The 25,531-nt window shown below is 48.4% G+C and overlaps 1 protein-coding gene across 1 annotated transcript in view; it reads right to left on the reverse strand.

The window, feature by feature from the left end:
* Grik4 (glutamate ionotropic receptor kainate type subunit 4) overlaps window positions 1-25,531 on the reverse strand; it is a 288,631-nt gene that overhangs the window by 53,173 nt on the left and 209,927 nt on the right. The window contains exons 10-11 of the mRNA XM_038322435.1: window positions 23,380-23,487; window positions 16,269-16,472 (exon numbers count right to left, since the gene is read on the reverse strand). Coding sequence (XP_038178363.1) covers window positions 16,269-16,472; window positions 23,380-23,487 — 312 coding nt within the window. The remainder of the gene's footprint in view (window positions 1-16,268; window positions 16,473-23,379; window positions 23,488-25,531) is intronic.

Genomic DNA, 25,531 nt, shown 5'->3' on the forward strand with positions numbered 1-25,531 from the left:
AATGAATGAATGCACAGAAAGCAGTCAGGACAGTGCCTGGGATAGGATACACCACCACAGAAGAGAGAGTTGCTATGACTTGATTGTAGCTTAAAGGCTAAGCTTTCATTTCATTTATTAAAGCGATTGCTTTTAGAAAATCCAATGTAAATTTTGAAGAAGGCAAAGAAATCTCATGATTGGAAAATCAATATGCATTATATACGCTGCACATTGTTTATGTCATAGCGGTGTGGAAAAGAAACAGCGGCCAGAGTTTGGGCCTCACTGGCGGTGACTTTCTCACACGGCCACCAAGGCCACTGTTACCACACCTGGCGCTCTGAAGAACGGCCCTAATTCACACAGCTCATGGACTAACAATAGAAGCCTCTTTGAGTTTTCAGGATAACACACTTGTTGGTCTCCCCCTACCCTGCTTTCTTTCCAGACAGGATCTCAGGTAACCCAACCTACCCTTAAACTCAGTATGCAGCCAGGGGTAACTTTCAATTCTGAGCTTCCTGCTCTACCTCCCAAGCACCAAGCCTATGGCATTGCACGTGGTTTCTGTAGGGTTCGAGAAAGAACTCAGGGGCTCCTCATGCTAGGGAGGCACTCTACCATCTGAGCTGACCCAGTACATTTAACTGCCCCCTTGCTGATGCTCTGTCCAATCCACATGGAGATGGTATCTCCAACCAGGCTATGTGCTTAGAGACACTAAATTCCCGGCTGTGGGCCCTTTCCTTTTGTTGATGTTCCAGCCCTGTTGGTTAAGGTCTGGGAGGCAGGGGGTTGGGGAGGCTGGCATTCAGCAAGACTCACTGGCCTCATGAGTGCTCAGGACTGCAGCTATAACTGTGAGCACAGCCATTCCTAATCTAACTGTGTCTGCCCTCTTCTGTCACCCTGTCACATGGGATCCAGGCCTATCCAGGGCCAGAGGAAAGCATGCTCAGAGGAGCTCCTGCAGGCAACTTCCGGAGCTCTGAGGCTCTGGCAGGCCCAGCAGCTAAGGGTAGCAGTTTTCACAGTCCTTCCTATTGTCAGGCCTGTAATTAGGAGTGCTGTGATTCAGGGGCTTGAGACAGGGCTGCTTTCATTAGGTGGAATGAACTATCACCCACTGTTGTAAGCACCACAGAAACCACCCAGAGATCTCCCTGCCCCCTAAAGACTGTGGGGGTCCTGGGGGCTCTTCTTGCCTTCCAATGGCTTGCCTCAGAGACAGGCAACTGAGCCACCAGGAGGGAACAACTGGCATGGCCAGTCTGCTCAAGTGGAGAGTGTGCCCCGGGGTTCATTTCAAATTGGTCCTTGCATGAACAAAGGCAGAAGGCATCTCCCAAGGGCTCCCACAGACTTTTGAAGAACACTGGGACATTGTGGGAAATCCTTGTCTCTCTTTCTGGATGAGCAAGTGGGCTTGGTCTCCTTCAGAGAGATGCCACACCTTCCTGACAAAGAAGTCCACATCCAGAGCGGTCATGCTCAGGTTGTACTAGAGCCCTGTGACTACCTTTATACCTATTTACTTACTTACCTCTACCTATACTGCATTGATAATGTACTAATTAGAGTCAAGGAGAAGGAGGCTACCCGTGCACAGCTATGTGCTGTGAAGTTGGGACAGTGGCAGCCTGCAAGAAGAAGGGTGTAGAGAGTGGAGAGCAGAAGAAAAGGGCAAGGAACTGGAGGGGACCCTTGAGGTGTTGATAATGACAGTGGCTACCTAGACATACCTTTGTCAAAGTTCCTCAAGCTGATCCATAGCCTGGACAGCTTTCTGTAAATCCAAATCAACAAAATTGTAAAGATTTATATATTTTGTGGATGTGTGAATGTCTCTTTGTGCATGCATATGTGTGTGTGCAGGTATGCACACCTGGGCACGTGTGCAGCCAGAAAAGAGCACTGGGTGTCCTCTGCTACCACAACCCACCCCCTGTTCCTTTGAGGCAGAGTTTGTGTCTGTCTCCCTGAGCTTGGGAAACCAACACGCTATTACGCTACTCACTATTCACTCATGGGGAAGCATGCTCACGTTTCTACTGTCTCTGGCCCACCTGAAGGTACCCCATGTATAGGCATTTATGGGACATCCAGTTTGTTTCCTAGGTGCTGAGATCTGCATTCTGGTCTTCACAATTGGGGCAGTAGTCACTCTTGCCTGCTGAGACGACTCTGAAGCCCCATCTTTTTCTCTTTAAAACTGACAGGTTTACCCAAGTACAACAGAGAGATACGTGGCATGGGACACTGTTGGCTCTATAAGGTAAACGCCAGTGAGATGAAAGAGGACTGTGGGGGTGTCGCTCATTGTGCCACACCCTACCCTGTTGACTTTGCATGGGTAGGGAGAGGTAAATGCAGGTGTGGTGTGTTTCTGCTCAACATCTGGTGACTTCTAAAGAAGAGGCAAAGTGAACAACAACTGGAATCTTAACTGGAGACAGTCCAGATCCCGCATCTGGTCTGAACAGCTGAACAGTCTGTGCGAAGCTGGCAGGAGCCAACTCTGCCTGCTGTGAGCATCCAGCAAAGCCCGCGGGAGCCTGGTCTCTTCCCTAGGACCTGGAGTCACCCCCGCCCCCCTGGACTCACTGTCCCCAACCTAGTAGAAGACAGGAGATGCTCCCAGCAGCATGTGTGAACTGCTCCCTGGTCCTACCTGACAATAGGCCGGAGAGCTGTCAGGGTCAGCCCCATTGACATATGTCCCCATAAGTAAACAGTAATGCTTTTCTACTCTCTGGGTTTGCCGTGAGGATCGACTGAGGGAATAGACAAGGCCCAGCCCCGATAAGTGCTCCATAAACTCCACTGCTCTTATTCAGAGGCAGGTTTCAATCTTGAAACCTTGCTTCTTTCCTCCGTCCATACCGGGAATGTGGCCTCTGCTGTGGGCCACTCCTGTGGGGGTTTCCAATGCCAAGTCTTGCTTCGTTATTTCCTCTTACCCTTCCCGTTTTGATCATTGGCCAGACTGACCTTGGGTGCATGCATGCCCACTGTTCCTGCCGACCCTTGGTCTTGCTCTCCCTCCTCTCTGGCAGCCACATTCCACTGCCATCTGGGACACAGCAGGTTGCTCAGTATGTCTCTTGGATTTGAGTAGGAACTTGCCTGGCAAAAGCCAATAGCGCTTTCCCTAGCAGGTCATATTCATTGACCCAACCACATGCTGCTCTCTCAAGGGATTCAGCCTTATTTCTTCCTCCTGCCTGGATAGCAAATGCATATGTAGGTATAGGCAGAGGCTTGACAGGGAGCTGGGGACCTAGGTGAGGGCTCTGAAAGACAGGGAAAGATCCTGTGGGATTTGGGGAATGGCTACTCCTATAGGTGACATTAACACTGGTACCACCAATCCAAGTCTGACTACATGTTGGTGTGCATGTGTGTGCGTGTGTGCGTGCGTGCGTGCGTGCGTGTGTGTGTGTGTGTGTGTGTGTGTGTGTGTGTGTGTGTGTTATCGGGCCTCCTGACAAGCACAGAACAGCAAGAAATACCATATATGAATCAGGCTCCTAGAGCACGTCATGATTCTCTCCAGAACCTGTGGAACAGGGAAACCAAGCCACAGCAAAAAAATTAACCAAAGAACCAGCAGCACTGGCAAGGACAGCAGAAAGGGCACATTTGGGATTCACAGGGAAGCAAGGGATGGGCAGGAGTGGCCTTCTGGACAGAGCAGGGAACCACCAGAGCAGATTCAATAGCTGAGATCCCTCCCACTGGGCAAGGGAAAGCTGGGATATTTGAGCAGTTCTGACAGCTGTCAGAACTGGGCCATGGAGGCCTAGCCTGGAAGGTTTTATATCTGCCTCTAGTCCTGGCCCAAGCTCTCTGCTTCCTGAACTGCCCTGGTGTGAGAGGTTTCTCCACTTTCTCCTGCCACTGTGGAGCCAGGCCACCATCCCTTCCGCATTGCCATAAACTACAGCAGATCCTTCTCCAAGGCATTAATTAGGCCAAGTATTTTGAACGGCACCGAGGAAAGGAACGTGTGCAGCGACTTATTCAGGTTCACTGGAGGCCAGCAGGGGAGGGGTGGCATGAGGGGCTATGAACACAGTCTTCCCAGCGCACCGCCACCTCCTCTCGATGACAGCTTCAAAACAGGAGCCTGCGCTGCTTGCTCACTGCCTTCTTTGCCCTCCTTGCTCGCTGCTGTACTCAGGGCATCTACTCCTCATAGCTGATCTACAGCATCTCTTTACCGCACACTCTGACAGGATTCCCCACCCATCTACCGTCCAAAATAGAGACCAGGAGGAAAGCTGGACTCTTCACTTCACCCACACCTCCCTGTTCTTAACACATTCAATAACTGAGCACTGAACTGGGGGGTAGAGTTGCTGCCTTTACTTCAGTTCCTGCATTTGGGAGGCAGAGGCAGGTGGATCAGGTGAGTTCAATGCCAGCCTGGTCTAGAGAGCTAGTGCCAGGACAGCCAGGGTGGTCACACAGAGAAACCCTGTCTTGAAAAACGAAACAACAATATAAAACAAAGCAAAAATACAAAAAACAGTTCATTTTAACTTTGGAAAACATTGCTGCCACGGTCCAGCTGAGCTTGAGAACATCTCATGCCCAGGACCGTCAATTGGATGGATAGGTTGGGCTCAGCTGGACTGAGGACCAGCAGTTCTCCAGCTAGGGCATGCAGCACACTCACCGAGTGGGGCTGTTAACTCACAGGCTGATGTTCTTGCTCCACATCTCTCATCGGAAAGTCCAGACAGGGCATGAGAATTTGGATGTCCAGCAAGGACAAGGGGGAGTTGGCGCTTCTAGTGCAAGGGCCACAGTTTGAGAACCTCTGCTCTGGGGTTGATTTCTGCACCAAGTCCTGTCACTCCTAGATTAACAAACAAACTCCTGTGACGCTCCACTACCTTCAGGACATCGTTCTGGTTCCTTTTAGTGATCTTTTAGGGACCTTCCCTGGCTTCCTCTTCAGCATCACCCCAAGCTACTGATGTCCCTTCAACCCATGACGGGGACACGCTGTACTCTTTATGACCATGATCCTTACTATGTCCGTATTTCGGACCCTGCCCAGTTTCCTTGCCTGCAGCTCATTCCCTCTTTTGCTTGTCGAATCCTACTTGTCCATCGAGGCCCAAGCAGACAGCTTTCTAGTGTGTGAGGATGACTTCGGTGTCTGTGAGACTCGGCTTTGAAGTCAAGATCAATCACTCTCTTAGCTGTGTGACTTGGAGGTAGACTCTCTGGTAAACTGAAATTAACCTCAGCTTCTCTGTTATAAAATATGAGTAATAATATTTATATTGCAAGATCATTGTGTAGAGAGGAAATGATTCATTAAAAATACCTGCAGGTACTAGGTGTTCAATAAACAATAGCTCTGGTTTTCATTAGCTCTGCTCTAAAACCTTGCCTGGCTCCCTCCAGCTTAATGACTTGCTTTCTTCTCTGCTCCCGTAAATTTGGTACACGATCCCACTTTGCACATATGTCATGCTAGGGCTTCGGATTATATACTGGGCCCAATTCCCCATGGAATGGGGTAATAATATGAATATTAAAAAGTGGACTTTCCCAGCAGATTTTGGGGCATCAGGCACTTTCAAAAAAAGAAAATCTACTACAGATAGATACAACTCCACACCAGAGGACATGACGGAGGAACCTAGAGCATTGGCTGGGTTGGGGACCATATCCACTCCTTGGACAATATATAACTGGCATCGCAGTCCTTCGAGGTTCTATGTTTGTAGAATGTGAACTATGAGAAATTCAGCCTTAAGCCACAACCAGGACTGAGTCAATGTATCTAGGGACAGGTAGTATTGATTGACCAAGGGTGGAAGTTCCTAAGCAGACCCTCTAAGGACATAGCTTCAGGGATCACATTTGACTCTTGGGAAGGAAGAATACAAGGACTGTGGTTAGTAACCCCCGAGACAGGCTGAGGGAGCAACCAGAAGCAGAATCTGTAAAACTGGTAAGTGAATGAGAAAGTGCTTTGGGGACCAAGGCAGAGTCTAAGTCCCTGTTTGCTGAACAGAGCTGGCTCAGAAACATATAGGACATCGGCTCGACCTAGTACACAGGGGATTCTGTATTCAGGTGAAACACTCACCTCTGCCATGTGGGTAGAGGACTGGGACAAGGGTATCCTTAGAGGAGACCATGATACTACTTTCTCAGCTCCCTTTCTTGCTCCTGCCCCAAGATCAATCCCCCACTGCCCATCTCCTCTGTTTAGCAGCGAGTTACCCCTTACAAGGCTTTGGGGGCCTTAATTAACACATTCTCATTTCTTCTACAGACCCTTCTATCCTCTTAAGAGCTGGCACTCGGTGGGGAAGGCAGACATAATCCCAGTGAAGTGACTCTCTGATACATTTCCCAGGATGCCTCCAGGCCCCCTGGGGTTTGGAGAAGTTCCCAGTCTCAAACAGCTGAGGTAGCTCCCAATCTAAGCAAAATGCAAGCCTCTTCCGATTTCTCCTATCAACACCTTCATTGGGAAATGAGTGCCCACAGGGTTCTAAAGACCCCAAGGCCTTCCCTCAAACCTGCCTGCCTTCTCAAGGCCTCAATCTCCACAGTTTGAGAAAGGGTCAGGTCCTGCCCATTTTCTGGGAGATGAAGGTTCAAGCTGTGTGTATTCTCAGGCGGCATGACAATATCTACTCGGCCTTGTCCAGTTTGGGCTTTTCTGGTAAGTACTCACACCCGTATGGATTTTGTCTACGTGATGGATAGAAAGTTCTCCTCCCTGTGAGTTTCCAGAGGCAGGACCCTCACCTTTTCTCCAAGGCCCTACTACAGTGACAGATGCAAACTAGGCATCCAGTTAGTCTGTTTACTGATCCCCAGAATGCTTTCTCGTCAGACCCTTGGCCTGACAGCCTGGTAGCTATAAACCTGCCAATGAAAGTTCTCCCTAGAATGCTGAGGAAGGACTTGTCCCGTGACACCTGGCACCTTGTCTTGCCAACCTAGTGGTGCTTTGGCTGTGCTTTCATGTTCATGTAAGGAGATCCAACATGCACAGGGGAAGCATGCTTTCCCTCCAGGACCTGCCAGACTGCCGTCTCTCGTCAGACAGCTTCCTGCTCCTATTCTTCTATTCTGCGATGGTAACTTCGGTCCTTCTCTACATCGCTTACCCCATTAAAGCAGGGATCGGTCTGCCCTTCCAGCTAGAAAATGCCCAGAGAAAAGGTATCTATTTCCAGCCATTAGTCATTTGGGGCTCTATTTCCTCTGTCTGTCTTCGAGGGTGGTGGCTCATGACAGAACCACGCAGGCTGCTTGCTTTCTCATTACTGTGACAAAATCCCTGACAGAGGCCACTTAAGGGAAGGAGGTTTATTTCGGCTCAAGGTTTCAGAGAGTAGAGTCCATCATGGTTTGGAAGGCTTAGTGGCAGGAACACAAGGCTGTTGCTTCTCACATCCAGGAATCAGAGAAAAACACCACCGGCAAAGTCTGGATAATCTTCAAAGGCCACCACTAACGATATACTTCCTCCTCTTAGACTCCACATCTCCAGGTCCTACAACCTCCCAGGACAGCACTACCAGATGGGGATCAAGAGTTAAAACACCCCAGCCTGTGTGTTGGGGGCGGGATTTTACATTCAAACCACAGTACCCCACTTTCTAGATACAGGGTTACAGGCATAAGTGGCAATCAAATGTCGCTCTCAGATCCCTGAGAGCTGCCTTGCTGATGGTCCTGGACCAACCCATTCCTTCCTCTCCATCCTAGCAAGCAGATGCAGAGGACAGGAAATCACTGCTCAAGGCATTCTGTGTCACGGTCACCAATTCTCATATTCCCATGGTGCAATGGGAAGAACATGAGAATGGAGAATGAAGAGGGTATGGATGTGACCACATGATGTGTGCCCTGATGTGGGTTTATTATGGAACTCCCCAAGTTTCCATGTCCCCATTTGCGGAACAGGGTAATAATCCCTGCCTTCTAGCCACATATGGATAATTGCAACAGGGAACCTAGAACTCTTATTTGACCCTGTCAAGAGATGCCAGTCCCTCTCCCTTCCTCCTTTGTTGTTCAGATTTGGGCTAGGAAGAGAGGTGACCAAATGTCTGGGTAGAGGTGACCCCACTCTATTCTGTGACTGTGCCAAAGGAAGCAGAGTGGGAGAAAGTTCTGAAAGCTCATGAATGAATGTCCACCAAAACCAGGGGCTCTGGAGGCCCTGCTGTGGTCTTCTGCAGAATTAAGCCCTTATTCTGATGGTGGGAAAGTTGAGAAAACTGTGTGCATGCCGGCAACTACACCATCATTCAGAAGAAATGGAGAGGTGAAGCAGGCATAACGGTTTTAATTGGCTTTTAATCAAGTACACCTGAAAGGACTTGAATACCCTAAAACAGCCTCTGGAGAATTCAAATGAGACAGTGCCATTCAGGGAAGCCTGAGTAGGGGAGGGAAGTGGAAGGTATGTGTGGCCCTAGATATAGTTCATGCCCCTGGCCCTTTGATTCCCTAGTCCAACTGTCTGTGGATAATAAATCAAGCAAAAGGAAAATGGACTGCCTCCCTTCCCAGGTCCTCGTGGTTTGCAAGTAGGGACACATTTGGCACACACAATAAGAAAGCATTCCAGAAAGCCAGAAAGTGCTTTCTGGGCCATGCAACTCATTCCTCTTCCCTTAGAGAGGCAGGACAACCTTAACTCATGACATGAAATGGAAGCATCCCCCTGTTTACTAGGTTTTAGACCAAAAGGTTGAAATCTCTCTACTCCATGATTCTAGGGCATCTTCGGCATTGCTTCGTTCAGGTCCGTGTCAGCTTCCTGAAGTGCTGGGTATCTGTCTAATGGAAGGATGTGTACATGGTATTAATCCTCTCCCCTGCCGTGTAACCTCTGGACCAAAGTCAAGTTGTCATTCCCCTCTAAGTACAATAAACTCACTGTCTGTCCTAGGTGACTTTGCGTGTCAACTTGACACAAGATAGAGTCATGAGAGGAAATGCCTCCTTGAGATCCAGCTGTAAGGCATTTTCTCATTTAGTGAGCAATGAGGGAAGGCCGAGTTCAAGGCAAGTGGTGCCATCTCTGGGCTGCTGGTCCTGGGTTCTATAAGAAAGCAGGCTGAGCAAGCCATGGGAAGCAAGCCAGTAAGAATCTCCCCTCCATGGCCTCTGTATCAGCTCCTGCCCCCAGGATCCTGCCTGTTTGAGTTTCTGCCCTGACTTCCTTCAGTGATAAAAGGAATCCTATCACAACTGGCTTCTGAATACAACCTATTCCTTTATGTCTCTTCTTAGCCTGTTAATGGTTGATCAGAGCTGAAGGGTAAGCCAGATAAATTCTTTCCCTCCCAGCTAGCCTTCTGGTCATGGCGTCCTGTCGCAGCAATAGAAACCCTAACTGAGACAATGCTCACTCTTCAGTCAGTAGCTTCCACCAGCTGTCTGAATGTAGCTTACATACCCAAACGTAAGAAATCCTATCACAACTGGCTTCTGAATATAACCTATCCCTTATGTCTCTTCTTAGCCTGATAATGGTTGGCCAGAGCCAAGAACGTGGCACTAAATGAACCTCAGCATCCACTATACCTAGGACGTCCTTTCTACCCAGATGATCCTTCTTGATTCCTCCACTATCTGCCGCTTAGCTGAGAGCAGCGCATTCCTAGACATGCATCAGGTGCATGAAGGAGCGCAGAATCCCGAGCCCCACAGTGTTTTCTCATCCCCACTAAGCCTCCATCACAGACTGCGGCTGTAACTTTTGCAGCTTGAGGTACAAGAACAAAACTACCCTTCATTTTCTTTCCTCCTTCGTAGTCACAAAGACAAGGGGTTCACTCTTGCCATAGATCTTGGCCAGCACAGAATGCAATATTTTTTTCATTATTAAGTTGAGAGTTTTTCCCACTCACCTATAGGGAGTATTTTATGAAAAGGCGAATCTTGGACACATTTGAATTACCAGTCTCACTACTGCTGTGCTTTGGGAACATTGTTAAGTAAAATAAGGAGTTAAAGGCAATAGGAATGCCAGAATTATAGACAGTTCATAATCTAGATGACTGTTAGTGATTGGGAGGGGGTAGCATATACAGTGTGGATACACAAGCCCAAAGATAACTCATCTCCTAGTCAACAAGGACACACGAGATGAGATTTTATTATGCTATCCGTAATGACATGCAAGCTAAGATTTGTGAATAACTTATTTCTGGCATTTTGTACTTTGTATTTTCAGACCCATGGTTTACGATGCGTCTCCCAAACCACAGCAAGTGAAATCAGATGAGCCCAGGCTCTCTTCTCCTCTGCTCAGTTGTCACTGCCTTGGTGTACTCTCCCCTGACACACCACCATGCCTTGTCCATGCTCTCCCAGACCCATCGCTTCCCATGTGAGTTTGCTTCAGTTCCTCAGCTGTTTAGTGACATAGTTTCCTCAAAGGAACATTCGGTTATTACGGGGATTTGGTTGACACAGGCAAGGGAAAAGTCGGGCATAGCAGCAGTGTGTGTATCTATAACCCCAGCGCACCCCTACAGGGAGATGAGAGGTGGGGAGAGGAGAGCACCCAAAAGCTCACAGACAAACAAGCTATGGGCCTGCCGCAGTGAATAACAGAGAATCTGTCTCAGACAGGGTGTTAGGTAAAGGCTGACACTTGAAATTACCTCCCGTATCCATACTCACCTAGTTGTTGGCATGCGTACATACACACACATACCACCACCACCATATACCCAAAAGGATAAAGTTTAAGTTAGCGGACTGAGGGTGGGTATCATTCAGTGGTAGAGTGTGTGCCTAACAAGCACGAGTTTCATCCCCAACTCCATGGGAAACATGTCATGTGCTGGCCTTCATTATCTTTACGACACCGTCTTACAGCTATTATCAATATATCATATGTCACACTACACAGTAATTCTTACTTTTCTTGTCTGCCTCTTTGAATGGATTCCAAACCCTTTACAGGTAATTCCTCATATTTAAGCAGCTCTTGACAGAAAGTAGGCATTTTGATGAATGAGTGAAGTGTGGAGTTATAATTCAAGGCCACCTCTACCCGATTCAAGTCAATGGTGAGAGCAAACCTTCATGGGGAGAGCTAAGCACAATGTCCCCCCCTACCACATCATGGCTGCCACAGGGGGGGTAGAGAGTGAGTGGCACACGCGTCTGGGGGCCCTGGATCGATTTCTTTCTGTTAAAGAATGCTGAGTACAATTCTATGACCTATTTGCAGTTAAAATCGTCTCTGGCTTCAAGGTGGAAAGTGATCTCAGGGGACTATTTGAATTTTCTTTCAGTTCAGCAAAACATCTCTGGCCAATCTTCCCAGTGGATTGAGGCCACGGACAGGCACCTCTCTGGGTCTCTGGCAAAGTCCCCTCTCAGGAGGAGAGACGGAACGAGGCCTTTCAGCTTCATTTACACTTAATTCGTCAAAATGTCATTGGTAAGAGCTATTTGATGTCCCAGGCTTATGAGCCTTGAATCTAAGCCTTGCAAAGCTCTTTTCTCTTTGAACCTAAATGTGCCATTCGACCAACATGGGGCCGCATGCCAAGGGGGTACTTTGTTCTGAACCATCAAGCTAGATGGGGGTGCTCCCTCTGATGACTGTGCCTACCTTTCCCCAAGCAGGGCCAGAGAATGGCTGACTAGGGCAAAACAAATGCAAACTCAAAGTTCTCCAAACAGCCACTCTCATCGGCTGTCCTCAGACTCCATCCTGACTGGGTGCTGAGCCTCAGGCCCTACTTCTGTGACTTCCTGTGCTTTCATTCACGACATACTCCCAACGCCAGTGGTATCTACATGAAAACCATGCTGGGGTGATTTTCACACATATACAGGAATTGCGTTTAAATGCCCTCCTACAACGAATGCACCATGTGCCCTGGCAATGCCTTATGCAAGGAAGTAATAACAGGGCAAGGCTCTAATGCCATCACCAAAGCTAATCCTGCCTCTCCATCTCATTCAACTGTGCAGGTAGCTGCTCTGTTCTTCACTATATAAGCTTTGAGATTCTGTAGTGAGCCCTTTGTGAGGGTCCTTGGATGCCATGCTCTTTCTGGCATTGTTGAAGTTTCAGCTACATTGAGCCCAGCTTTTTGCCCAGGGCTATGTGGAAGGCGGCCCTGTCCACAGACACTCAACGCTCCATCTTTTCAGCCTGATGTGCCAAAATGGCCCCAGAACACCTTCCTGAAGCAAACCACCTTCTGCTTATTCTTGAGATTTTTGGTCCTGATGAATCCCTGTCACCATTCCTGACATCCCTCCTGAAAGGTGACTCCATAGCAGCTGCTTTACAGCCGCTCACAAAAGACCACTCCCCTCCCCCTGGAGGGAGCTCAGCAGGGTCTACCACTGACTTGGTGGTTGGGCCCACGTCATCATGGTGTGCTCGACTACCTGGTGTCTGCTCTTGCTGACCCCCACTCTTCACACCATGTGCCTGCGGTTCTCCTTCTGAGGTTTCCTAAGGCTGCTGAGATATGTGGACATGCAGGAAGGACTGCTTTGTTTCTAAACCTTCAGGGCTCATCCGCTTCAGACAGGCTTAAAGACAGTGAGGACTCATGGTACAGGCCCACATCACTCACCATATCAGCCCCCTAGATGGTTCTACTCTCCAGCTCGGCCATTGGTGCCTGGGGATCCAATTCCTTTAATGGTACCCAGGGTACTGGTGCCAGACCAAAGAGTGGAAGAAGTGATGTCCTGTAATATGAGTTCCAGGCAGTGAGAGCTGGAGCTGACAGATGCCCTTGTCCCTCTCCCAACTGTGTACTGTTTGCTGAGCAATAGTTTCATCTGAAGCACCTACTGTGGTACAGAGCCATAGGTGGCTGTCACTCTAACCCGCCCTGTCATGTGCTTGTTCCTTTCCTGCCAGTCAATCCTTACCCCTCCCTCGTGTTTTCTTGGAATTACTCTCTTTGAAATCAGCATGCAAGCTCTGGCTTTGCCTTTAGCCTCTGCTCTCCAGAGTGGCTGGCACAAGGCAATGCAGATACTTCCTGTATGTCCAATATAAGTGGTATGTGTGGTTTTGTGTGTGTGTGTGTGTGTGTGTGTGTGTGTGTGTGTACAGCATTTCACAAAAAGTTCCTTCCAGATAAACACTGGTGCAGTGCAACAGAAGGGGAAAGGGCAGAATAACTCACTACAGTGCGCATAGCTAGCAAGTGGATGCTGAAATCTTTGTTTACACCCAGACGACACCAAAATCTGCGCTCTCCTAGATCATGAGCACTGAAATTAGACGTCCCAGCCTGTGCGCTTACTACCTATACCACTTAACTTGACTTCCCTGAGCCTGTACTTCCTCATCTGTGACAGGGACAGATTTGATCTGATTACCTCTAAGGTCTCCTCCAGTGCGGACATTCAGAAGCCCCAAATGCGTCGTGGGGGCCACTGTTGCACCAGCCTCTGCTTTGGTACTGCTTAGGACAAAGTTCTTTGAGGATGTACCTGGGCCTAGCTCTCCTGTATCCTTGGGGAGCATCTTAGTAGACGCTGGGGCAGGTGAGGTCTGACATCACCTGTTTCTGCCCAGGGTCAGTACCAATGACATCCGGACACCTTTTCACATGAAAGCCTCTTTTCTTCTTACCCAGGAGAACCTACTTATTCTCCAGAGGGTAGTCCAGACATCTCTCCAGGGAAGCTAGCATTTATCAGGGTCCTCACCTCCCTAGACCAGACCTACTCTCTTTAGATGCTCTTGTAATTCATGTACTCTGACTCGCTTCCGCTTAGTGTAGTTCACAATTATAAACAAATACGGTTCGTCATGACTTTCTGCCTCACTCCCTAGTTATATGGGCAGTGCCCATGCTTATGTTGTTTTCCGTTATCTCCAGTGTCTAGAGAATTGCACTAATGCTCATTGAGTTAATGGACTAGTTACATAATACGATGTCCCCAAGTTTTGATGAGATCGACCCAGCACTGTTTTTGTTGGAAGAGAAGCTGGGATGAATTTTAAGATCCCTGCCTGATTGCCCAAGTTACTCAGTATGTAGATGCATGTCCTTGAGTCCCAGGATCTTCTCCCTCTCTGCCAGCCCATGTCACAGCTCATTAGGGGACTAATAAAGAGATGGCTGGAAGGTGGCTCCTCCATCCCTGAAGTCTTCCTGCCAGACACGAGTCAGCCTGTGGAGGCTAAAGAGCTGGGCCCAAGGTGACCAAGGACATTGAGAGGCAAAGAGAAGGCTTGACATTTCAGACTGTTGTGGGCTAACTCCAAAGTCGAGTCTTCATGGAGAAGTCCCCAAAAGAGTGTTCTGGGACTATAGGGAAAAACATCGCTTGCCTTTCTGCATCCACACAGGGTGGGTTAGTACCTTGAAGATCCTGGTGTCTTAGTTACTTTTCTATTGACACCATGACCTATGCAACTTTTAGAAGGAAGTGTTTAAAAGGGGCTCATGGTTGCAGAGGGATAGAGTCCATGACCACGATGGTGGGGAACATGGTAGCTGGCAGGCAGGCATGGTACCAAGACAGTAGCTGAGAACTCACATCCGATCCACAAACGTGGGACAGAGAGATTTAATTGGGAATGGTATGGGTATTTGAAACCTCAAACTCCAACCCAGTGGGCATTCTCATTTAAACTACCACATTCAAACCCTGCTGAAGCTTCTGTTGGCCTTCCATCCCCAGCCTTAATCTGTGAGCAAGACCTTACTTTTGAACAGTTTGCTCTGAACCCCAGGGCAATTCTAGGTGTCTCGCAATTCCTTTCTTGGGGTTTACGATGCTGGGGCACTGAAGACACTTTCTACACTTCCTTGTCTGGCCCTCGGCAGTCTCCCTCATTAGCTTTAAACACCTCTTCTGTAGCTCTCACTTACACAGAACTCTCTGTAGTCACTGACAGGAACTACTGCTTCAACAGTCTAAGCAGTATTTATAGTCTCAAAGACAGGAATTAAAAAAATGTTATCTTATATCCTAAGTTTGGCACAAGGAAAGGATTAAAATCTTATTATAGTCATACAGGAATTGTCTTGGAGATCGTTGTTCTGAGAAATGAGTTGTTAGGTGATTTTTGTCATGGCGTAAACATCACAGAGTACACAAAGATACCTATGATATCACTGGTCAATATAATCTTATGAGACCACCATCATAACACATGTCTGCTGTGTGCAAAGTAAGACAGCTATGACATCACCAGGCAATATAACCTTACGGGCCATCATTACAGATGGAAACACCTCTGGGTAGCACACAATTACCATTCGATGGAGAAAGGGATCTGGGCGTGAATCCCAGCACTAACTAATACAGCGTAAGTCTTAACAAAGCTATTATGCTCTCACAGCTTCAGACTGCTCTTCTGTTTAGTGGGAATAGCAAGGAGTGGAGAGAACTACTCCCAGGAGACCAGAGAGGCTCCATGGAGAGCCCCTGGACCATTAGTGCATGCTGAGGCTGCAGGAGGAAAGCACAGAGAGGAAATGAGGAGTCAAGTCCACATAAGGACCAAGATCTGTGCTCTCTGCATTCAGGCCTCTTCGCCTGTCCTGGCCACTAAAATTCAACTGTAGAAATGCGGACAGTGAGTTAGCATCGATTTCATTAGTTTTCACAGTTGTTGATAGTGTATACAAGGGAAATTAGACTTTTCCTCCCCAGAAGAACTTCCCATGCCCCTGCTATAACCCGACAGAAGACTGGCATTCTACGACGCTCACCTGAATTCTAATCGAGTCACCCATTTTCCCTGAAAACCAACAACACATGCAGGTGCACCTTGGCTCTTGGTCTGTAAACACATTAGTGATGGGGAAAATAACACAAGAAATAACAAATTAGCCATCACTGTGACCCCCACCTCTGACACTTCTGCCCTAGCTCCTGCTATTACCTCATTTCCCTGTCCATCTCCCCCTCTTCAAAGTCAGCCGGTGTAGGTGTCCTCTGCTCTCCCAAGGCCTGTCCAAGCTCTGACAAGGGAGTGTCAATGGGCAACCAAGCCATCACAGCAAACAAAGCACAGGAATTATCTAAAAATGGAACCCAAAGTCGAAATCTAACTTGCTCCAGTGCGGAGTGGGGAGAACCCTGGAGCAGCAATCACAGCAGTTGTGGTCATTAAAGCATACACCAGTGCCTGGCTCCATGCCAGCCTACTAAAGCTTCCGGGAATTGATAGACAGATCTAAGAATGATGGACCAAATAAGTGAGGCAGGGGACCCATACCATGCCTCCATTACCCTCCCACCCCCACACACATACAGACCACCGGACTGCTTACCCGAGCAATCAGCTCCCCAACCATGCCTGTCCAGGTGCCGTTGGCCTCAGGCACGCCATATACACCATCCCCGACAAGGCGGATCTTGTAGTTGAACCGTAGGATCTCAGCCAACTCCTTGAGCATGTCCACACAGAAGCCCTCGTAGCGGTCATTGCCTTCCATCTCCTGGTGGTTCCCCTTCAGCATTAAGTACGGGTTTTCCTGCAGCAAAACTGGGCAGCTGTCATTCTCATCTTAGCCCTGGCATTGCAGCCTTGTGGGATGGGGAGGGCTGGGCACAGAAGGTCAGGGACTAGATGGGAAAGGAGGAGGGATGGGTACCAGGCTGTCTTAGAGGTGGAGATTAGCCGTCTCCTCTCCCTACTCCCCAAAGTGTTCCTTCAAGAGCATTCTCTTATCAGGAGTGCACATGAGGCTGACTGAATAGAAGGTCAAGGTGAAATCCCTTTACACACTGGAAGGCATCATCTGGCCTCCCCTCTCATTTTGCCTTTTCTCCACAGACCTATTGCTAAGGGATATAAAAATACTTCTAAGATAGCAGGCTAAGTAAGAATATAGATATAGAGAATGGGTTTTAAAAAATGATGCACACACAGGAGTATTACTTAGCAATAAAGCAGAATGAATTCACGTCATTTATAAAATGAAAAAAAGCTGGAACTTGAGGTTATTATTTTAAGAAATAACTTAAATTCAGAGAGAAATGGATCACATGTTTTGTTTTTGTTGCTTTGTCAAAACTGGAAAATGATAAATAAAATGAATATCAACCAGGGCAGCGAGGAAAAAGGAGCACATGGAATGGTAGGGGAGGGGCTTGACCAAGCATGATGTATGCATGGATGGATATAAGAATATAACACATTAGTATATACAACCAATATACAGTAATAATTATAATAAAGCACTCCCAAGTATCTAAAACTTAGCAAAATAAAGTCATACTAAAGTATATATTGCTTTAAAAGTAAAACCAGGTGTCCTGCCCATGCCTCTAGCACTCAGGAGGCAGGGGCAGGCAGGTCTCCATGAGGCTGAGGTCCACCTGGTCTACATAGTGAGACCCTGCTTAAAAGTTTGCAAAGATCATGCACACAAACGAACAACTGTACCCCAAGGCAGAGAGCACTGGGAAGCAGGCAGGCCACTCAGGTGAGATGTCTAAAAAAGTGCCACAGAGGAGGGAGGTCCCCACTTGGCTCTTGGCAGAGAGATGTACAAACACTGGTAGACAAAAAAGTGGGGATTGGGCCATTATGGGCCAGGAAAAGGCATGTTCAGACACAGTTCATGTGAGAAGGGCTGTGGCCCACTGGGCGTCTCCAGTGTAGTAGGCACATGGGCTGCGCTGAAAGGGTTAAGAAGAGAAATAGAGAGATGAGAGAGGCTAAATGTGGGTCTGGACGCTGGGATGAGGGTATTGCATGTCAGATGAGATGTAATGCAGGAGACCTAAAGCTCAGTAAAGAAACTAAGTGCTGACAAGGAGCACTCGGGGCAGGGACAGGTTCTCTCTTGATAGGTGACAGGCTCCTGAGCACATGTGGTTCAGGCTAGACTGGAGAGAGATGGAAGAATGCAAAGTCACAAGAAGGTTGCTGTGATACCTGGATGTGTGTCAGATGCAAAGAGCAGGGGTCCTAAGATCCTTGACATCTGGATAGACGATTCGTGATGATGTCACATTGGTCATGCCACAGGGGCAGGAAAGAAGAACCATGACATACTAGGTTTGAGATGGTGACAGTCTGTCCACGGGGTGGGGAAAAAACCATTGGAGATTAAACATGCTGGTGAGGGCAAGGCCAGGCAGTGGCTTGGAGGCATGGAGAATACAGGTACCACGGGGAGGAACTGATGCAGACTGAGAGTAATGGAGGACCCCACCTTCAAGGGAACTTAATCTTGGAATGATTGGAAAGAGCAGCCATGTAGCTTACTAGCACCGGCAACCAAAGGCTGAAAATGAGGAATGCAGGGGTCTGAAAGACCAGGGAGAGGAGCCTGAAGGAGAATATGGCCCATTCCCCCTCCCCCAGAGACGTTACTGGGTCATGGTCACAAGACTTTTCCAAGCAGGCATGGAAGGTTTGTGGAACCGCAAGAATTTGGGCATACATGCTCAGAGGAGTGTATGGACCAACTGGAGAAGCAGGGTGGTTGAAGGCACTGGGATAGCCTCACAAAGGGCCTCTCTACTTCAAAGTCACACAGCCCCTCCAAGCTGCAGTTCTCCTTCACAAAGAACAGGGTGGCAGGGTCCCCAAGAGTGTGTCATCTGTAATTGGATGACAGTGGTATTAGGCAGTGTGATGATGGCCTCCTTTTGAGATGGGGACACTGTGCATGAGATAACAGATAGGTGAGAAGGAATTCCTGCAGTTGGAGGAGGCAGACAGAGAGGCAAAGGGAGGGTGGAGAAGGCAGAGCTTAGGGGGTGGGGTAAGGGGAGGGGGAGAGGAGGGGTTACCTAAGGATCCAGTTTCCAGGAAGCAGTGGGTGGAGACAAGGCTGGAAAGAGGTAAGGGGCAGGGTGCAGACTCAGATACAGAGAAGAGGAAAACTGGTGCCAGCCGGTGCCAGCCTGAGTTGTGCCAAAGGCAAGGGCAGGCAGGAATAAAGGCTCAACATGTGTGCTGCATGTAGGTCTTTGTAGAACCACACTGGGGTCAGGCGTGATAGGGGGTGCTCAGGATGCCCACATTTTGTACTCCCCCCCGCCACCCCACCACAGAAAGAACTGAGCATCACAGCAGAAGGATGTGCTTTGAGCCTGAGCTGCCCTGTCAAGCCAGAGGGAGCTTCTACATAAAAGGATGCAGGACCAGGCAGACCAGTGACCTTGGATGGGGGAGCAGTTTTGAGCACCATGAAGAAGCAGCAGGTTGTGTGTCGGAGCCTGAACTCTGGGATGAAGGTGGCCTGTGGCTTGCGTTGTGATCAAGCCCACTGTTGTGGCAATGAGACAAGTTAGTCTCCCTGCCCACTACACAGAATGTCCTGGGCTCAGGGACCTATCCATGCCCCACTCATTCCCATTCCATCTCTCGTCAAATCTAACTCATCTTGACCTTGGAGTCACATTGCTTTTGATACCAGTGAACTTCTTAGAATTATCCCTGTGCTCTGGCCAAGGCAGCTGTGGACGCCACCCAGTGCTTCCTCCTCACACTCAATGATGACAATGATGACAATGATGACGAGACTGGGAGGCCGTGCAGCCCCAGGGTGGTGTGAGTGGGGCCTGAGGCCGTCCCTTCTCCTCATTGTCAGCCCCATATCTGCTGACTGAAAGAGTGAGAAGGGCCTCTTGGCCTCCTGGACAGCCTGTGACTGGGGTTTCCACTCTAGCACCAAAGGTTTTTGTTTGTTTGTTTGGTTGGTTTTGGTTTTTTTGAGACCGGGTTTCTCTGTAGCTTCAGAGCCTGTCCTGGAACTAGCTCTTGTAGACCAGACTGGCCTTGAACTCACAGAGATCTGCCTGCCTCTGCCTCCCGAGTGCTGGGATTAAAGGCGTGCGCCACCACTGCCCAACTGAAATTCTCTTTTTCTTATACTCTACTCTCAAGTTCCTTTGAGATCCACTGTCATGCTCAAAGTAAATATTCACAAAAGGCTGATCTCAGAGGGAAGAGCAGTGTTGGACAATCAAAGTATCAGCAGGCCTGGGGCTCATGGGCACTTTGGAAAAGGAGGGAGGCTGAATGCTGGCTTGCCCTCAGCAGGGGAGCTGGGAGAACCTGGGTGACAATACAGCTATGTCTTTAACTCAGGACCCAGCACAGAAAATGTTTTCTGAAGATGGGAGCTGTGTCCCATCCCAAGTGTCCCTGACAGAAGTGAGACAAGGTGGATACATCCCAAACTTAACAGGTAAGTGGCTCAGGACCACCATTTGCAAGGAGAACTTATGAATGGTCACAGAGGGCTTGAAAGAGTTTCTGGTTTGGATGGGTCACCTCACCCACATCTGCACAGGAAACAAACTAATGCTGACTTTGGTTTCCTTTGAACTAGCCTCACACAGGAGTATCCTACCAGCATCTGGCTTCTCAAGAACTCCTGTGTTGATATGGACACACGTACACAGGCACACACATACACAAGCATACACACAAATACACAGGCACACATAGGCACACACAGGCACACACATATACAAATACATAAGCATGCACATACATAATCACACACACAAACCAGAGCATCTTCCCCATCTGACAACATGACCTTCTGGCTTCAGTATCACAGAAGCCTCTAGCAAAGTAGATTCCAGATATGGGGAGACAAGAAACACAGCCTAGCAGGTTCCCTGTCTCCTGCCCCAACTTTTCTTAGCCTCTCAAGAATTTCTCAAAGGTAGTCCCACATTCAGACTCTGACTATTAAGTTCCTCTTTGTGTCAGGCACCACAATACTTAAGGCATTCCTATTCACAAAGGGGATGTGAGGAGTCAAATAACTACAAGAAAATGTATCTGGTCAGAGGGGTATGGAAAGAGCCGGGGACAGAAAAGGCAGAATTCAACCAAGAGGAAACCCCAGAGACCTTTGATCTGGGAAAGGCACCCAGAGGGAAGAACATCCATTATGGAGGTATGGGCAGTGAAGCCTGGGCCCCAAGACTACATGGAAGGGTACTTGGTTATTTCCGTGTGTGGAGGGTTTAGAGCCCAAACAAAGGAACTAAGGGATGGCAGGAAGGAAATGAGAAGAGAATTTTGAGTATAGTAAGGAGACAAACAAAGCAAGTGAAAAGGGGGCCTGGGAGCACTCCACAGGTGACAAAGAGGCACAGGAGGGGGCTGAACTCTGGACCAAGGCAAGGGCTATAAGACGGATAGAAGGGGAGAGACTAAAGGGTAGAAAAGCCAGCTGGGTGGAGAGCCCCACAGTCCACCCTGCGCTATATCCCTCCACCAACACAGCTTAGTCAGGCTGTCCCCAGTTCTCAGCTGGATGGGGGACACCACCGCCCTCTAGTCTTCCTGGTATTCTACGTGGCTCAGGTGAGCAGAGTAGGAGCTGGCAGCAGGAGATCTGAAAACCTGGGAGCCTGGATCTGCAGTTCCTGCCCTTCACTCCAGCTGTTTCCAGGCAACGGTAGGTAGACCCTCCCCTGGGTCTCGCCTTCTCTCCAACTCCACCTCTTTAAGGAAACCATGCCTGACTAGCTGGGAACTGACCCTGTCTCATTGCTCCCAACCAACCTTCTAACACACACACACGCACACGCACACACACACGCAAGCACACGCACACACACATGCACACAAAGCGTGCATGCGCTTTGACTAGAGGTTAAGCAGCTCTAACCCAAATGGCACACCTGAGCTACTTCAGAATCTGAAACGTTTTGATTGCTGACAGAACCCTACCAGGTATTTCAGAGTCTAGACTTTCTCGTTGGGGTTGTTCAACTAGCAATGTGAAAATATTCCCAAACCTGAAAAACACCTTAAACTGAAATATTTTGGGTCTGTAGCATTGATAAGGGAGACTCAGTCTTCACTGACATTTTATTACTGTCTTATATTCCATACTGAAACAGAAGCTCCCAACAAAGTTCTTTGTGTTTGGTTCATTGATGTTTCCTGAGTACCTTGAACGGCACCAAGCATATAGAAGTGTCAATAAATATCCCTTGGATGAACAAATGCAAACGTTTAGTGTCCTATCTCCAAATGAGAGAAGAATTAACCTAGGGTACAAGATCTTAAACACTGTGGATACATGATTCTGGATTACGTTCTCCGTTTCCCAACCAATGCCCATTTTCAGGAAAGCCCATGTTTTCCAGCATTTTCTAAGCATTAACAATACTGCCCTTCATTCTCTCTTCCCGTTCTCTGTAACTGTTTTCTGTTTTTCAGAGTCCATGGCAAATGTTCCTTTTTCAGGTTTTGCTGCTCTCCCCCAGCCCCAGCCCCAGCCCCAGCCCCCACCCCTGTCTCTTTCCTCTGTACCTCAGGGCTCTAACTTCCCACGCTCTCTTGACTTTTTGCCCACTGTGTTTGTAATAAATCAACAATCCCAGCCCAGGCTTCCTGGCCCTTGGGAGATCCTGAAGGTCACAATGGAGGTCTATAGGCTCTTCTGTTTTCTCAAAAAGGCCCAAGAGAAGTAGGTATGTTTGCAGACCTGCACATCTATCTAGTAGATGCTAGACTGTATGCAGCTAGCCTAGACGTCACCTCTCTGTACATCTATCTAGTAGAGGCTAGACTGTATGCAGCTAGCCTAGACATCACCTCTACTCTGGGTTGAAGACATATCAGAGTGGCTGTTCTAGTTACCTCTCTCTGGTGAGATGCTGTATGGGGTGGGGAAATACCCCTTTGCTTAGTTAAAATCAGAGTGGGAAGGAAGAAAATAATAATTGCTTAACCTTTAGTTGGTTTAATTGTCAGACTTTTGAAACAAGTCTTCAGGGCTAGTGGTGATGCCAACACCTTGGCTGTGGGCACTTGACTTGGCCTGTCTGCTCAAGGATAACTTCTTTGAAAGTACAGACCAAGCCGTACTCAGCTTTGGAGGTTTTGTGAGTGAGCACAGTGCCAGACACACATCAGGGGGCAGGGGTGGGAGGCAGACTGGTAATTACTAAATAGAAATGAATCAAGTAGAGAGGCAGATGGTCTCTTGGCTGAGAGGCTCATCAAGAACTCTCTTATCACAATCTGGAAGTGAAGGAAAGGGCCATAGCAACCCAGACATTAGGGTGGCCACTGGAGGGTGTGACTGGGGTGGGGTGGTTTTATACCAAGCAAAGTTGGGAAAGTGGGGGGTCCTCTCTGGAGACTGGATCCAGCTAGTCCCACCTGTGTCAGAAGGCCCCATTTCTAGGGTTTCTAAACAGCTGCCCCATCACCCGGCGAGGCATCCACACACTGCGGCCGCTCTCCCTCTGCCCCAGCTGCTCAGCAGCTCAGCAGACAGCATTTCCATGGGAAACAGCAACTGGAGGCAATTACACTGTCATAGATTGGCCTCTGTGCTGTGATTAGCATTCCCATCTTCTGTTCCCTGGGAAGCCTAGGGGCAAGAGCTTGGAGAGGAGGCACCCGCAGGAGCTGCAGCTGGAGGCCTGAGAAACCCCGCTTACCAGGATGGTGGTGACGACCAAGGTGGTGTTGAAAAGACTGTCGGAGATGTTGGAGGCGTAGAGGCGGCTGTCCATGCTGAGGCCCTCTGCTACGTGCCACTGGCCGATCTGAGGAGACCAAGAGGAGACGATGGGAAGACTCAGGGAAGGGACAGCCTGAGCAGAGAACGGCAGAGGACAGTGCTCTGCTGGGGATTTATCCACCAGGAGAAAGGGTGGGGGTATGGTGGAGCAACAGGCTAGACCAGAAATGGGGCACACGATACAGGCTGAGAGTCTTGAGTAAAGGAGGATGTCAGAACGAGGAAAGAAAGAATCTAAGGCTTGGAAGAGATGAGGGAGAATGGAGAAAAGAGTTAGGGCTCTAGCACGGTGCAGAGTTCTGTCAGCACAAGCGGAGGGGAAACGGGGAAGTGTGCTCTTTCCAAGCAGGGCAAAGACACAAGGCTCTTTTGCTTTGGCCTGCCTTCAAAATCGGCTAAGGGAGCATTGTGGCTCATATCTGCACTTGCAAGGTCAAGGCAGGAGGATTGCTATAAGTTTGCAGTTATTCGGGGCTACCTGGTGAGTTCAGGGATAGCTTCGGCTACATAGTGAGACCCTATCTTAACAAACAAACAAACATGCAATCAGGAGAACAGATAGCAGATGAGAAGGAACTAGCATGTGCCAGGCCTTTAATGAATGCTTGCTGAGGGCTCGGATTGTAGCTCAGTGGTGGAGTTCTCTCCTGGCATGAATGACGCCCTGTTTTCAGTCTTTGGTACTGGAAAGCCCATATGAAATCACATTACTAAAGGAGCAGAAATCTATATGCTTATTGAATGACTGAACAAATGGCTGAGTGAATAAGTCAGAAGAGGGAGAGTCAAACCCTGGTCTCCTTAATCCACTAGCTCACTGTGAGGCTCAGTCAGTGTCCTTGATTGGAAATGGGAATATTCCACTCCCTTTCAGAACACACAGATCTTGTAGGTACCAGTTTGACACTACAGACCCCACTCTAACCAGGAGGATAAACTAACCGTGCAACCTCAGTGATGTTTCTGAGCCCCCTAAGCGTGTTTCCTTCTGTGTCAAATGGGAATAACAACAGACACTTCTGGTGTCCATGGTCCTGGCACCCCATAAGTGTTATTTTTCATTCCATTCCTCTATTGTGTTTTTAAATTGCCTTTTGTTTTATTTTTATCTAATGTAGTTAAAAAGATCATTTATATACAGGGCTGGAGAAGTGGCTCTATTGCTAAAGCTTTGGCTGTGCATGAAGCTCTGAGTCCAGATCCCCCAGCATCCATGTTAAGATAGAAAAAGCCAGGCACAGTGGTGTGCACCCTTAATCATAGCCCTAGGAAGGCTGAAGTAGGAGGATCTCGGAGGCTAGCTGGCCAGTCAGTCAAGACAAATTGGAAAGTTCCAGGCTCAATGAGAGTCCCTGTATTAAAAAATGAGGTGAATCTGGCCTCCATGTGTTCACATACCCACACACACAGGTGTATGCACACACAGAGACACACACAAGCATACACACTAACATACACATGCATACATTACATACATATATGCACGAATAAGATATGCCCTCTTAATCAAGTTTGGCAGACTTCAAACTTGTGGGAATCCTCCTGCCTTGACTTTGCAAGAACTGACATGAGCCATCACGCTCTCTTAACCAATTGTTGAGGATACAGTATATTACTGTGGGCTATTCCATCATCCTGACAATCTCCAGGGGGTCCAATGGACCACTTTTGTAATAGACTTTATATTATATAATATCTATAAATAATGCATACATATACAATACACACATATTTGATACCAATATAATTCTGCTAGCTAGACCCCAGGCAAGTCACTCCTGTTGATGAGTAACTGGGTTGGCACCCATGAAAAACAGCCGATGGTTGCCTGCATGCCCAGAGATGCACAGAGCCATGTCTCCTAGGCACCAGAAGCAGCTTTCCTGGAAAATTCCCATGAGTCCCTGCAGTTGCCCTATTGTTCTGTCCCCTGGAGCTAGGCTTTCAGATGCTCCAACAACAAGACTTAGCTTCCCCTCTGACCCCATCCTTACTTCATGGAACAAAAGGGCTCGGAGTCACAATGCAGAAATGCCAGCAGCCTGCCTTTATGCTTTGGAGAAAGTGGG

This window comes from Arvicola amphibius, chromosome 3, assembly GCF_903992535.2.
Source record: "Arvicola amphibius chromosome 3, mArvAmp1.2, whole genome shotgun sequence".
In the NCBI taxonomy this organism is placed as follows: Eukaryota; Metazoa; Chordata; class Mammalia; order Rodentia; family Cricetidae; genus Arvicola; species Arvicola amphibius.